This window comes from Ciconia boyciana, chromosome 10 (assembly GCF_034638445.1).
Source record: "Ciconia boyciana chromosome 10, ASM3463844v1, whole genome shotgun sequence".
NCBI classification, from domain to species: Eukaryota; Metazoa; Chordata; class Aves; order Ciconiiformes; family Ciconiidae; genus Ciconia; species Ciconia boyciana.
In genome coordinates, this window is record NC_132943.1 from 2915656 (window position 1) to 2929308 (window position 13653).

A 13653-nucleotide genomic window follows, 5' to 3' on the forward strand; every position below is an offset into this window, starting at 1 on the left:
ACCGAGAAGTTCACACAACTATTTTGCAAACTGTTAATGACCCTCCCTTTTAAGGTACCATCAGACTTTTTCATTACTAAGAGAGAACTGTTGACATCTTGACGCTAACCCCCCTTAAAGGCTCCTCCTGACGCTTCAGGCACGTAGCAGTAATTGCACAGCGTACTCTCCAGTCAATACCGTTTTCCTGGTATTACACCCTTGCAAACATTGATTTATTATTTTTTGCCTTCGGTGTATTGCTCAGTTGGCTCAGTCTTTGCCTCGGCTCAGTCTTTCCCACTGCTGAAGCGGTTGCTGAGCTGGAACGGCCTTTATCAGAACTCAGGAAAAACAAGTAAATTCATTTCTGTGCACAAAGCGTGAAGGAATATCCCATACTACAGCTATATTCTTTTATATCTTATGTATCTCTTTATAACTTTTTTTTTTAATGTCGAGTTATACCTTCTTCACATTACCCATAAATAACTTTGTCCAAAACCTTTCATTAGTTACATGAAGTTGTTTACATCCAAGTAAGTGTTGGTTTCAGGAGTGGAAATTAGAAATAACTGCATGAAAACCTCCAGAACGTGCTGGGACTAAATTAGTGTGGCAGCACAATTATGGAAAAAGTAAAACTTTCCCAGAGCAGGCGAGGGAAAGGAAGATCCAAGGGTGACAAACTAAACAGGAACCTCCTCAGACGTATTTTATTAAATGCCCAATATAAAACAATTTGGAACAAATAACCATGGGAGCTCCATAGGAGGAAACCACGGGGAAGATTCATTAGCTACAGGGGGAGTTACAATAAAATGCTCTAAATAGCTCTCTTCTTTTTTTTTTTTTGCTAATAGGACATCAGAGAAAGGACGAGGGGACAGGGGAGCAGACAGCAGTGTCCCAGCACAGCGGGTGGCACCGCGCCGAAGAGCAGGGCTGGTGACAGCAATTGCACGTTGTTGTCAGACACCTCACACGTCACCTGAATATTTAAAATATTTATTTATACAAATGTACAGCATTTACAAGAGTTAAAAAATTAGACATTTAAAAGCAATATCACATATCTAGAGCCTAAAAATAAATACGGTGCAGCTCAGCATTTATGTGCTTTAAAAAAACCCCAACCGCTCCGCAGGCAGACGGGGCACACCGACCTGCTGGTACAGGGAGGATCCCGTGCGGGTTCCCCGCTTGGTCTCAGTCACCTTAATTTGCTCTTTTAAGCTCAATGCCCATAATCCTCGTACCACAGCCAGGGCTAGCAGCTCCGCTGGACAGTGCTCAGGTCCCTTTTGAAGAGCACAACTGTGGCACACTGGTGGGGGAGAGGGACCAGCACGGCAGAAGAACCAGGACTTTCTCCAGCTGCAGCAACGTCACGGTCCGAGCAAAGCTGGTGATGTGCTTAGGAGTGGCTCCTGCTCAGGTATTTGCAAAGCACTGGTCTTGGCATAACTGCGTGGCTGGCAGCTGGATACCCTCGGTGGGATGCGGTGTTTCTATCTATCTCAGCTACTTTTCCTAGGCACGTCCATCATGTGCCCGAGCTGAGACAATTTAACCATCCCCCTTAACATACAATGAATCAGCCCCGAAATACCACTTTTTCCTCCACTGACTACAAAGGGAGTAGAAGTAACTGGCTTGGCTTAATACCTCTACAACACCAAAAACTAAATTTGCTCGGTGGTATCCCAGTCTTTGTGGGTAGAGAGCAGTACCAGGTACCCAAAAAGGTCTCTGGTCTGTCTGAGGTCCACGTAAACGCAGTATGAAGCTCCTGTCTGTTAGTGCACGTGACGAGCCAGCTCGCACTGGAGCCCATGTCATCTCACTGCAGGCACCACACCTTTCATGGGGCGGCAGTGGTCCTCAAAGTCCAACATCTTATGAAGAAATCCGGTTATTCCTGCAGCTCAGCCCACGCAGTTATACATAGCTAGCTCAGAGCTACCACACCACAGGTTAGGCTTGGTGAGTTCTGTTAAATAACAATGAAACTGGAAAACATACGGAAAACAGAGGGAGAGGACATACAGAGAAGCCAGAAGACACAGGCAGAAACCTGACTGTAAGCTATTGACCAAGGCAGTCAGCTCAGGTCAGGAGGTAACTTCTGCTTCTTGCTGTTGGTTAGATACCTTATTGATTGACTCCTAAATTCACGTGTTTAGCAAGGCCCAAAATAAAAACACAAATCCTTGAAGTGTCCAGCTGAGCTGCCACCACCAGCATGTGAGCCCTGAGGCGGCAGGGAGCTCCCCACGAGGTGCTTCTGCTGGCCACATGCAATATCTGCTGGCCCCGAGCCTCGAGCCCACCTCAGCTGAACGGGTAAGCAAGATGTTCCTGAGTATTCCCAGATGCCCATGTTTCCACATCATGCTGGCTTTCCAACACACGTTCTCCAAGCGTGCGTCCTGGATCTGGCCCTGCTCCTACGCAACAGCACTGCCGAAACGCTCGGCCGACGTTTAACCCCTGCCCCAGGGGAGCAGCTGAACTGCTGCGCGAGGTCCTTCCAGACTTAAACTCTCCCTTTTTGCAGGATAATAATAATAATAAATAAATATTTAAATTGCTGCCAGAGAAGTCATAACGCCCTCCACCTCATTCTCCCCCAAGCCCTACAGAGTAAGCGCTGTGAATCGGCACTGGGCTTCCTCTGCTCGAGAAAGCTTGCAGAGAAGGGGGACAGGCTTGCTAGAGACTGCAGGGTGGATTTTTCAGGGTCTCCAGAGATACGTCTAGCTTGCGTAAAACAGCAGATTGCAACTACCCTCTTAATACTAGCGCTCTGCGAGCAAGCCACAGAGGAGCTGAAAGGACACAAAATGCAAGGTTTGTCTGTGAGTGAGGTCTGCTAGCCTTGCCCCCAAAAAGTTAGTTTTATATAAAAAGTTAAAAAAAAGGAAAGAAACAGGGTTCAAAGCTCAGTTTTTCACAATGAAGTATATATACATTTTAAAAAACATCACTCAGCAAAACACACGGAGGCTTCCAGAGTGCTTTTCTTCCCCAGAGAAATCACCTGAAACTAAAGCGGGAGCGCTGCTCTCGGTTCTCCTCCTCCTTTGCCTCCAATAAAGCTCCGGGAGTACAAGCAGCGTTCACTCCAAAGGCCACAAAACTCAAGGCAGCACCTTGCATGCTCAGATCTGCACTTTTCCAGCTATTAATGGTATCCAACACAGATGCTGCTAGGTGAGGGCTTGCTGGTACCCTCCAGGAGCCCTTTCAAAGCACTGGAGGTGTTTACCAAGCATCTGGATTCCAGCATCGGCTTCCTTCCTTCATCTGCCTTTCACCGTATAACTCACCAAAACCAGCCCTTCAGAGCAGAAGCATACTGTAACTTGATAAAGCGCAAGTTACCTTGGAGCATGACTAGCCAAAAACTAACTCATAAAAGAACAATTTATGACTATAGTTGTTTTTTAAAACAAACAAACAATTAATTATAAAAAAGTTTGTTTTAACTTTCAACCAAGTCCATGGACACCCTGCTTTTATTAGTGACCCTGCAAACCAAAGCTGATTCTTTTTCAATAGTGATGCAAAACATTTTTTATATATATATATTTATGATAATTTATATATATTACAGGCTTACCCACTTGCAAAACAACCATTTTCCCTGGCAATATCAGTATTAAGAATCTTTTAAACACTTTAGATCCTACTCAACATACAAAAATAAATATTGCATACATGATTTCCGAGCAAAACAAGCAACACAGGTCACCAAATTACAGCTGTAGCTCGTAATAGTCCATACTCCATAGCGGGAGTGCATTAAATAAAATAACAGAAGCTATTCGGGATCAACTCTCTCTCATGCTGTAGGACTGGCTGCCAAAATACAAAACCACGTAAAGCCCCGAAACCCGGCTCGGCAGGCACCAGCATCTCAGCCTGGCCCCCCACTAGCTCTCCATACGCCTTCCTCCACTCAAGAGAAGGTCAAGGCCTGCACACCCACCTCCCCCTCTAATTATGCTCCAACAACAGAGTTTTTAGAGTTTTTCTGGTTCAGTTTATAAACCAAAGTGATTTTCTGCACTTCCCAGTGTGTGTTGTTACGGGGGTGGCTCTTCATCCTGCTGGTGGACAACCTCGGAGGAAGCATCTGTGCGCGACGCTGGCCTGATCCAAGCTGCTGCTGCTCCCTTGACCTCAGCCCTTCCAGCTCCTGCTGCCTTGCCACAACCTCCTGCCCTCTCCGCGAGGAGCAGGAGATGTGGGCAGACTGCAAAGACATACTGACTATATATTATTTACCATATGTTCTCAACACAGGTTATCGAGACACCGGAGTTAGTCCTCTGACAAATTGTAACAAGGAAGTTTCAAATGAGTAAGTGATGATACTAGCAGCTGGCAGTGGTATAGTAGTTTTAAATAATGTTTCTTCATGGAGAAAAGACAGACGTTAAGAAAAGCGTATGCATCGGTCTCAGCCATGGATTCTGGGAACATTTTGCATGAGTTTCTTCAGAAAACAGCAGAGAAACGCGATGGTTTTACCTCCTTCAAATGCCTCTACATCCCAGGCTCACTCGTTCATCATTAACAAGAAATCAGGAGGAAAACGAGTCTTTCAAGGACCGCTCCGAAGCGCAGGCTCCGTAGGGAGAGCTTGAATGTTCATGCAGATGTTCTCACTCAGCTCAGCTGCCCGGACCCGCCACGCGTGACAGCGTGACCCAGCGCTGTGACATCAACCCCAACCAGAGACACGCTGTTGTCAGCAGGACGGGATGTGAAAGTCTCTGTGTTTTGTTGAGGGGGGAGAGGGTTGTAAATACGGCGTCTGTTGTGTTCCTTGGTAGTGGCAAGTTGCAGATGCTTCCTTCACAGCAGGAGGTGCAGATCTGAGAAAAACCAGGTGTTAACTTGGTGACTTGAAAAATACCACTGCCATTGAATAAAGACATAGGGGAAATAATACGACATTTGCAAAGGAGCACAGTGGCCAGTCTGATTTCTGCCCCCCCTTTTATTTCCTCCCCCCCCCCCATTTTTTAAATCCATCTGCTCAGAGAACAATTTCACTTGTACCGGAACGGTACGTTGGCTGGTGCAAGGAGGACACATCCATTTTGGAAGAGGCTCTTTTCTTTTCTATCCCCAAAAAAGTCAACTGATGAAAACGCATGCTGTTTGGCTGGAGTAGAGCTCACAAGCCAGAACTCAAAGAGCTCAGTATTTATTCATACCGGGGGGTTTTTGTTGCCTGTCACCTAGTGTGGAGGCACTGGAGTGATAGACAATTCCTGTGGCCGCCCGTAGGGACACGCAGCTCTGCCTTCTCAGGGCTCGGAAGGGGCAGTTACCGTACCCTGCCAGGGACAGAGATTTAGAGCAACAAGACTAACGCACCCGAGGCCAAGAGAGCATAAAATTATGTGCCAAACAGAGATGGGGCTGCAGCGTGCCTGGCAGCTCAGAAAACTCTTTTATTTTAACCTGTTGGAGAAGTTCAAAAAGGTCAACTATTGACCTTCGGGAAAAAATCTTTAAAATAACTGTTTGATTCAGATAGAAAGGGTCGGCTCCGAAGGTTTTGGGGCTTTCCCCTGCCCGTTTCAGTAAGAAAACCAAGAGATGGTCGGCGAGCACCCGTCGCAGAGCAGAGGGGACCAAACAGGCAAAGCACTCCTCAGGCAGAAGGGAGTGGTTCGCTCCCCTGGGCTGCTGGCAGGAGGCTTAGTTAAAGAGATTATTCTTTTGTTCTGGGAGAGGTTATTCCTGTGTTTCTGTAACAAATGGAAATGAGCTGGAGCTCGTTAAGAAGCGAAATTTCATTTTTGAAGATGCTGATTTACCCACTGAACCAGTCAGACTTCTGGTCGAGGCCAGAAGGATTGTGCTCAGTTTTCATATGAGAAAAAGGCAATTTTTAGCCTATACCTTGTACTCTTCATGCTTTACATAGGTGCATCCCGTAGACAGACAGTCCTCTAATGGTACACAGCGTTTGGTGACAGATACGCTTTCTCCAGTAACTTTCATCATGTGTTGGCTAAAGCAGTATCTTGTACCTAGAAAGACAGAAAAATATGTTTACCTGTCAAATTCAAGTTTTGTGATAATCTACAAATAGGAAGAAATAGGAAAGAAGTCTTAGATTTTTTTTCAAATCGTGGGATTTAAAAAAAAGATAATTTTGATGTATTTATTGCTATACATAAATGTCACTAAATACACACACCCACATGCAAACCTGAGGTTTCAAAGCACTCTGGAACATGGAGATTTGCTTCCAGTACTGATGTGGGTCTATATGTTACAGATAAACGTACATTGGATAATCAAGTTACGGAGGCAGGTTCAGATAAACACCCCAAACCTTGTGCACTGTTAGTTTCATAGGAACTGCCTGTAAAAAAAGAAAACATTCACAATACCTGTTTATGTCTGAAGCTGACTTTCATTTGTATAGGTTTAATTTTTTCCTAGGTTCATGCACAGCCATTAATTCTGTAGAACTGCCTAAAGCATGACACCTTGGAGACGCCTTTCCCTATATCCTAACGGCTCATCCAAGCTGTCCTCGCCGCTCATGCTCTGATCCCGGCTCTCCCACAGCTCCTGCATAGCCCAGAGAAGATCCTTCACCCTCTCTGTTCCTCAGCTTTATCATCTATAAAATAATGCCAAAAGACCGGCGGAACAGTTGGGAAGACTTCTGTGTTTCTGTTTCCCAGGCTTTGGAAAAGGCACCCTGAAATGGACTGTGTCCCCGGTACGCCCATCGCATCGTCTGCACGCTTCTCCTGTGGGCTCCCTTGTCCCCAAGGGACACCATCCTCCTCCTCCTCCTTTTTTAAGCTACTCCTCTACTGACACTTGTAAAACACACAGAAAATTCAAAGCAGGATGACTGACAAGTGCTGTGCTTATCCTCGGGCGTAAAGGAACTTGGGTTTATTTCATGCTTTAGTCATCAGAGGGAAGCTGAAGGTGCTGTTCCCCTTCCTAGCACTCCAAGACGAAAACAGTGGATTTTCAACACAGGAAACATGCCATTATATATTTCTTGTCTAAATTATACCTTGCTTCTTTATTAATCAACCTTATTATTAATAAAATTGTTGCTTTCACAGAGGGAAAAAAGGAGTGTAATTAATTTTAAGTGAACATTCCTGTTCAGCCCTCATCTCCGATGGGCAAAGCCCTGCATACTTCTCATGTTTTAGGCATTTGGCAACAGCCGAGTGAGACTGCCGACTGAACACGTTATTCATTAGGCAATAAAACTCCTCAGACATCTGTCATATCTTTGACCTGCTCTTAACTCAAGTGCAATACCCACAGCAAACAGACTTAACTTATCACCAGAGGCTGGGGATGCTCGGTGTTCTGTCTTCCTTCAAACCGGCCAGGGCTGCAACACGCAGCTTTTAATGCGTTTGCCAGGCTCTCCTGCGCTAAGGGGTGAAGCTCAGTGTCCTGGTTTCAGCTGAGATAGAGTTAATTTTCTTCATAGTGGCTGGTATGGGGCTGTGTTTTGGATTTGTGCTGAAAACAGCGTTGATAACACAGAGACGTTTTAGTTGTTGCTGCACTGGTCAAGGGCTTCTCAGCTCCCCGTGCTCTGCCAGGGGCAGAAGAAGCTGGAGGGGGCACAGCCAGGACAGTTGATCCAAACTGCCCAAAGGGACATTCCACGCCATACGGCGTCATGCTCAGTGTATAAAGCTGGGGAAGAAGAAGGAAGGGGGACGTTCGGAGCGATGGCGTTCGTCTTCCCAAGTCACGGTTACGCGTGCTGGAGCCCTGCTGTCCTGGAGATGGCTGAGCACCTGCCTGCCCATGGGAAGCAGTGAAGGAATTCCTTGCTTTGCTTTGCTTGTGCGCAGCTTTTGCTTTCCCCATTAAACTGCCTTTATCTCAGCCCAAGAGTGTTCTCACTTTTACTCTTCCGATTCTCTCCCCATCCCACCGGGGGGGAGTGGGCGAGCAGCCGCGTGGTGCTGAGTTGCCGGCTGGGGTTAAACCACGACACTCAGTTTTACCCCAAGGGGAGCACTCTCTGCACGATGGCTTTGAGCTTCTCCCAGGACCTTGCCTGGAAGTGCTATTCCCCAGCAAATCTGGGCGTGCATCACTGGAGCTTTATTCCTCCTGCAACGGCTCTGTCTGTGCAGTGGAGCGTACCCTTGACAGGTCCCAGATGGAACAAATAAAGCTTCTAGCACCCCGTAACTCTTTTAAGGCTGTTTCGTTCTTTCTTCCAAGTGTGTTTTTAGAAAATATTGTGCAATCACCTTGGACATATGTATTTTCCCCTGCACAGAAGGACCAAGCACGCTCTCCTCGCACAGCCGTCACTGATGGCTATCATCTCCTGCAAGGCAGGGCTGCAGCTACAGAGTAAATCCACAATAAGCAACAAAATCCCCTCACTCAAATTAATATTAATTTTTGCACTGCATTCAGGTTTGCCTCTCTTCTCAGAGCAGGCTAAGCGTAATGAAGACAGGCGCTATGAAAAGGATTGGGCCAGAGAGCGCTGGGAGAGCCCAGAGCAAAGCAGAGGTGAGGAACGTCACCACGTCTAACCCATAGCGACTGCTCTGCAGACCGGGGGGGCTGCCTGCCAGAGGGATGGAGGAGGAACTCCAAGCTGAGCCCGTGAAGAACACGGGCTCAGTGCTATAAAAATTTTACCAAAAACATCAGAGAAATTTAGAGTGATTCAAATAAGACATTGCAGCATGAAAGTTGATGCTTCTAAGTTCGGTGGTGCCCAAGCCAGGCAGCAGTACGGCCACAGGGTAGGGATGGGTCTTGGTGGTATGGTATCCAAAAAGCATGGATTTAGGTTTCCTGAATTTTGCAGTTCCGGGGTGTCTTTAAAGGCACTGGAGAGCCAGGCTGGTTGTGGTGTAATATTCAGGCTATCCAGCAACACATTCCATTACAAAAGCATTTGAAAACGAGATGTTGCTCTATGTGATTATTTGGGGGATTTTCAGGGCCGTCGATTTACACTGACCCCCGCCATGACAGGTGACACCGTCACCTCTTCTTTGGCATTTTTCCTTCCTGTGCTGGAACTGTCTTGCAAAGACTGCATGACGTGCTTCAGCTACGAGGTATCTGCAAACGCCTGGACACAGCAGACGGCCGCAGTCTCAACCTGCCAGGAGTGGGCAGGGAAACACCGAATCCGGTATTTCAAAAGGCCCAGAGTCACACGTTGACTTTTGAGAGCCCGTTTCCCAAACCGCAGCCTCTAACAGCGCTTGCGGGTGCCGCCTGCGGTGGCTGGAACATCACGGTGGTGGTGGTGGCCATCATCGAGATGTCAGCCCACCCACAGGCCATCCAAAAATAGAGTACTGGGAGTATTTTGAGCGCAGTATCTCCATACAAATTAGATCATTAACACAGTTTCTGCTTGAGCTGAAGCTAATAAATAACAGAAAACATGGTTAATGCACAGCAGGAGGCCTGCCTTCTAGGAAATGCTTTTTCTAATCGCTGTTCAATACAGGGGTTCATGTTTTTACTCTCCATTATAATGAATTTGGTTATACACCAAATGTGGTTCCCTCTAAGTCCTACATTATAGTTAATGAAAATATTTTGTTTTCCTTAGTTTTAATAGCATTCTGTCTTTTAAAAAAAAAACAATCCTAGCAAATACTAGGATGGAGTTCTCTCGTTTTCTCCCACCACTTAACCCAAGCAAACCAGCGAGGGTTCGGGTCACTGCAGCGAGGGAGGCAATGCCATAAGCATACCCCTCTGACCCCCAGAGACAAGGTGGTTACCTGAGCAGATCACCCCAGCCCCCAGAGCACGCCTGGAGTCACGCCTCAAACCTCAGCTTGCGTTTCTGCGGCTTCCTTACACGAACTCAAAACCACATTTGAAAATGAAAGCAACAAAGAAAAACGCTGGCTTAATAAAAGCTTCCTGATGTGGAAGTGTATCGGAGGTAAAGCTAAGAGACGCCAACAAAAGCCATCGGTGATGAGGCATCCCGAAGCAATGGCTGATTTCTGCAGCGTGGGGAGCAATGACATTATCAGCTTTGCTTCCACTGCACAGAATAAGGACAGAGCATTTAAGCCCAGGCCCGTTCCCCAGTCGTCTGAAACACAGTGACTGCTGACTCAGCAGTGCTCTCGCCCAAAAGCCAGCAGCGAGGGGCAGGGGGTCCGTGCCGCAGGCAAAGCCGTGCTCCAGCCCCAAGGCACGCGATGTCGGGGCAGTCTGGGCACTAACACGCTCTGCCTGGAGTAAAGCGGTATCGACTCCCTCCATTTTAAGGAGATAAGAAGTCCTCTGTTCTGAAGATTAAAGATAGACTCAGATTTCCAGCTAGCCCCTTCTCCTGGCTAAAACCCCATCCTTGCTTCACGAACAGTGGGTGTTTGTACCAGCAGGCAGGAGGGCTGGTGACCGCAACTAGCAGCTCCGGTCTGGATGAACACAGCTGATGAGTTACAGATGCACCAAAGCATGCTCTTCCCCTCCCCTAAACAGCTATTAAGTACTAACTTCTCTTTCCAGATTAGCACTTTTTGGGGGTCAAGTCGTTTCTGCTGGTTGTTACTAAAGGCAGACCTTGGAGTCACGCCTCTCTCCTTGTACTGTGGGTAACACCGTCCTTGGTCATTTAAAGACCACCTACTCCTGTCAAAGCAGGGAGCGTCCATGAATATTGGTCTCATCTGATGCCAGCCAGCCCGATCTCTTTTATTGTTGTTGATGTTGTGCCGATTTGAGCTCAAAGCAAATAAATTCTCCGACAGATAACGCACTCTGACACAGGCTGCAAAAACAGCTGGTTCGTCCCTGCAGTGCAGGTTACGGTCTTTCTCTTTCCAAAATAAATATTTTGGAGGGCACTTGTAATGTCCCACAACAGACCACAGACATTCCGGATGGATGCTGAACAGCGCTGCCGAGCCTACGGAAAGGACCAGGGGAGCGGTGAGCCCCGGCAGCATCCCTCTGCCCGCGCGGCCCCGGCTGCCGTGGCAGCTGCCTCCTGCCCACACGTGGTGCCCACACTGGTGAGACACGGTCCACGTCCAGCCCGTGTCCAGGGCTTCGTCAGGGGCTGTGGACAACCTTAATGCTTGTGAGTGCCTCAAAAAGAGAAGCGGTAAGGGAGGGGGAGATCTGAGGGTCTCACTGATACCTGGATCTGATATTTGGGTGCCTGGATCCCAAAGCTCTTTCTGAGCTGTTCCCAACTTCAGACTCCGATGGGAGTTAGGAGCCCAAAATATTGAAAATATCTTGATGCCGGCTGAAAAGAGGCCATCTCAGCTGCCCTGAAGTGTGGGCTTGTGCCATAGGGGAGGGAAGCGAACAAAGCAAGAACCGGTCCCGTACTCACCAGTAAGAGAAATACAACCCTTAAATAAACATCAGCCTGATTTAATTTCCAGCTGAGCTAGAGGAGTACGGGGAGTAGATGAAAGTCCTAAACTTCATCCACTGCAGAGACAGAAAAGCTTAAAGGATTACTCGTATCGCTTACACATCTTTCTTGTTGAGGAGGCTTACAAGCGGGAGCAGCAATCACCGGCATCCGAGTACGCGTGAGGAATAATGGGGGCCCAGGGCTGTCCCTGCCATGGGGACAGCGAGCGGTTGTTGTAAGGTGGGTTTATATTAAACGCTAGCATGCAGGTGGTTACCTCTGGGACAATAGACATCCGGAGCCCATCGGTTGCATTCGTAATTATCTGCTGCCTTTTCGCAGGTGAAACATTTAAATCCGTGAGGATACGGTGTGGCTGAAAGGAATAGAAAATATTCAGTTAAAACAAGCCAATTAATCTGGTTCTACTACTCTTTTCAGAGGCACACAACAGCATTTGTTCTCTTTAGACATATCTTTCTACAAGTATACCTGTCAACTTCATCAAGTTGGTCCTGATTTGTAAAAATCCTATCACCAAATAGCAATGCGGGAAAGGCACATACAGATTCAATAAGGACTCAGTTCAACCGTGTTTACCTAGCAAAAGTGCCCACTGCTGACTTCAAAGGGAGTTAATGTGAGCAAGGAGTACTTATTCTCTTGGTATCAGAGCTCACGTCCAATACTGCTACTTTATCAGTGCTGATAACAACATATCAGATGGATTAAAATACTTCTGGAAACTGTCCCACCGAGGAAACGAGCTACCCCTTTTGAAGGCAGGCTGATGTCCCCAAAGGAAAGAAAATCAATTTGCTGAACCTCCAGTTTTTAACAGCAGACTCCGTCCTAATTTATCTCGCTCAACGAAGAGCGTAACTTCTTAAGTGGTCTCCTGGCAGGGCTTCTGTAGCGCATTCAATACATCTTCAAGATGCTGCCACCTTCTCAGAAGCCAAATGGTGAACGGGTCACATTTATCTCCACGGGGCGAAGTAAGCTGAACCTCCGCAGCCTCACAGGGCACTTCTCTCCCTCCTCTTCACCTCCTCCCCTTGCCCACCGGCTCTGGGCCAGACCCCGTTCAGTACGAGAGGTGAAGCAAGAGGCTTTCACTGCTTGTTTCCCCAGGCTCCTCCGGGTAAGCATCTCTGGTGGGAGCATCTCTGGTGGGGCTGGTGCTGCCCTCAAGCAACAGCTTGGGGTGGGACAACACAACAGCACTAATTAAATTCAACCCTCTCACCCTGGCCCTCTAGCAGGTCGTGGTTACGGCATAAAACAGGAATTTCATCTTCCTTGTACAGAATTTTCAGCCAAATTCAGAAAGGCGGTGAGTTTTCTCTGGGACTAGATGGAAGGCACAGCTGTCTTCTTCTAGCATTAAACAAGTTTGTATCTGATGAAGTGAACAGACTAGTGAAAGGAGAGTCCATGGAAGGCGTAAAGATGCATAACTTTGCTATAGCATTGCTTGGTTGGTGCCACAGCTGCAAATGGTTGTGTTTGGCCCTTGCTCACAGCTATTGATGTGCTTGGGCAAACTGCGTGGCCGTGGGGCTTGGTCTTATGGCCAGAGAGATTACTGAGGAACAGAAAATGGTGAACAAAAAGCTCCTGACATGCTCAGCAACTGCCCGTAACCCCACCTGTCCTTTAACCCCTTTGAGAAGCAACGGTCTGGTTTTATATCAACTAGTTTTATGAGCACTGGGGATATTTATTTAATCTTTGCTCAGCATTCAGCTCAACCCCAATGTTTCTGCTGCCTTAACACACGTTCGCCCTCGTCCTTACCCCCATGCCACGGCCGGCCGTGGCTTTGCAGCCCGCGCAAAGGTGGCTTACTGGAAGGGTGGAGGTAGACGATGTCCTTCACGGTGAAGTCCCTGGGCTGCACGGCTGGCAGGCAGCTGGCCAGCAGGCTGAGCAGCAGCACCCACGCCGGCGTGGGCTGCGAGGCCATCGCCGGGCAAAGCCGTACTCATGCGGTGGCCGAAAAACCTCACCTGGGCAATAGCAGAGAACAGAGGTGAGCAGAGCAAAGCCGCAAGGAGCCCGGCCACCACCTCGGCCCCCAGCAACCCAACCTCACCAAAACCGTGATGCTCTCATGAGCCTTCAGCTGCCCTCCCGCAGGGGCAGGCAGCGGTGTCGTTACATTCGCTCGGTGACATCCCTGGCACCGCCTGGGAAAAGGACTCGGGCAAACCCGCTCCCAGCCAGAGAGCTGCAAACGGGAGCCAAGGGGAAGGGCGGTCGGGTTT

The 13653-nt window shown here is 48.0% G+C and overlaps 1 protein-coding gene across 5 annotated transcripts in view; it reads right to left on the reverse strand.

Annotated features, from left to right (window-relative positions):
• Window positions 1-1011: 1011 nt before the first annotated feature.
• LYPD6 (LY6/PLAUR domain containing 6) overlaps window positions 1012-13653 on the reverse strand; it is a 39943-nt gene continuing 27301 nt past the window's right edge. For all 5 annotated transcript variants that reach the window (XM_072875008.1, XM_072875005.1, XM_072875007.1 and 2 more), the window contains 4 exons: window positions 13235-13395; window positions 11661-11759; window positions 5905-6035; window positions 1012-4865 (listed from right to left, as the gene is read on the reverse strand). In XM_072875008.1, the coding sequence (XP_072731109.1) occupies window positions 4662-4865; window positions 5905-6035; window positions 11661-11759; window positions 13235-13352 (552 nt within the window). In that variant the 5' untranslated portion in view covers window positions 13353-13395 and the 3' untranslated portion in view covers window positions 1012-4661. The remainder of the gene's footprint in view (window positions 4866-5904; window positions 6036-11660; window positions 11760-13234; window positions 13396-13653) is intronic.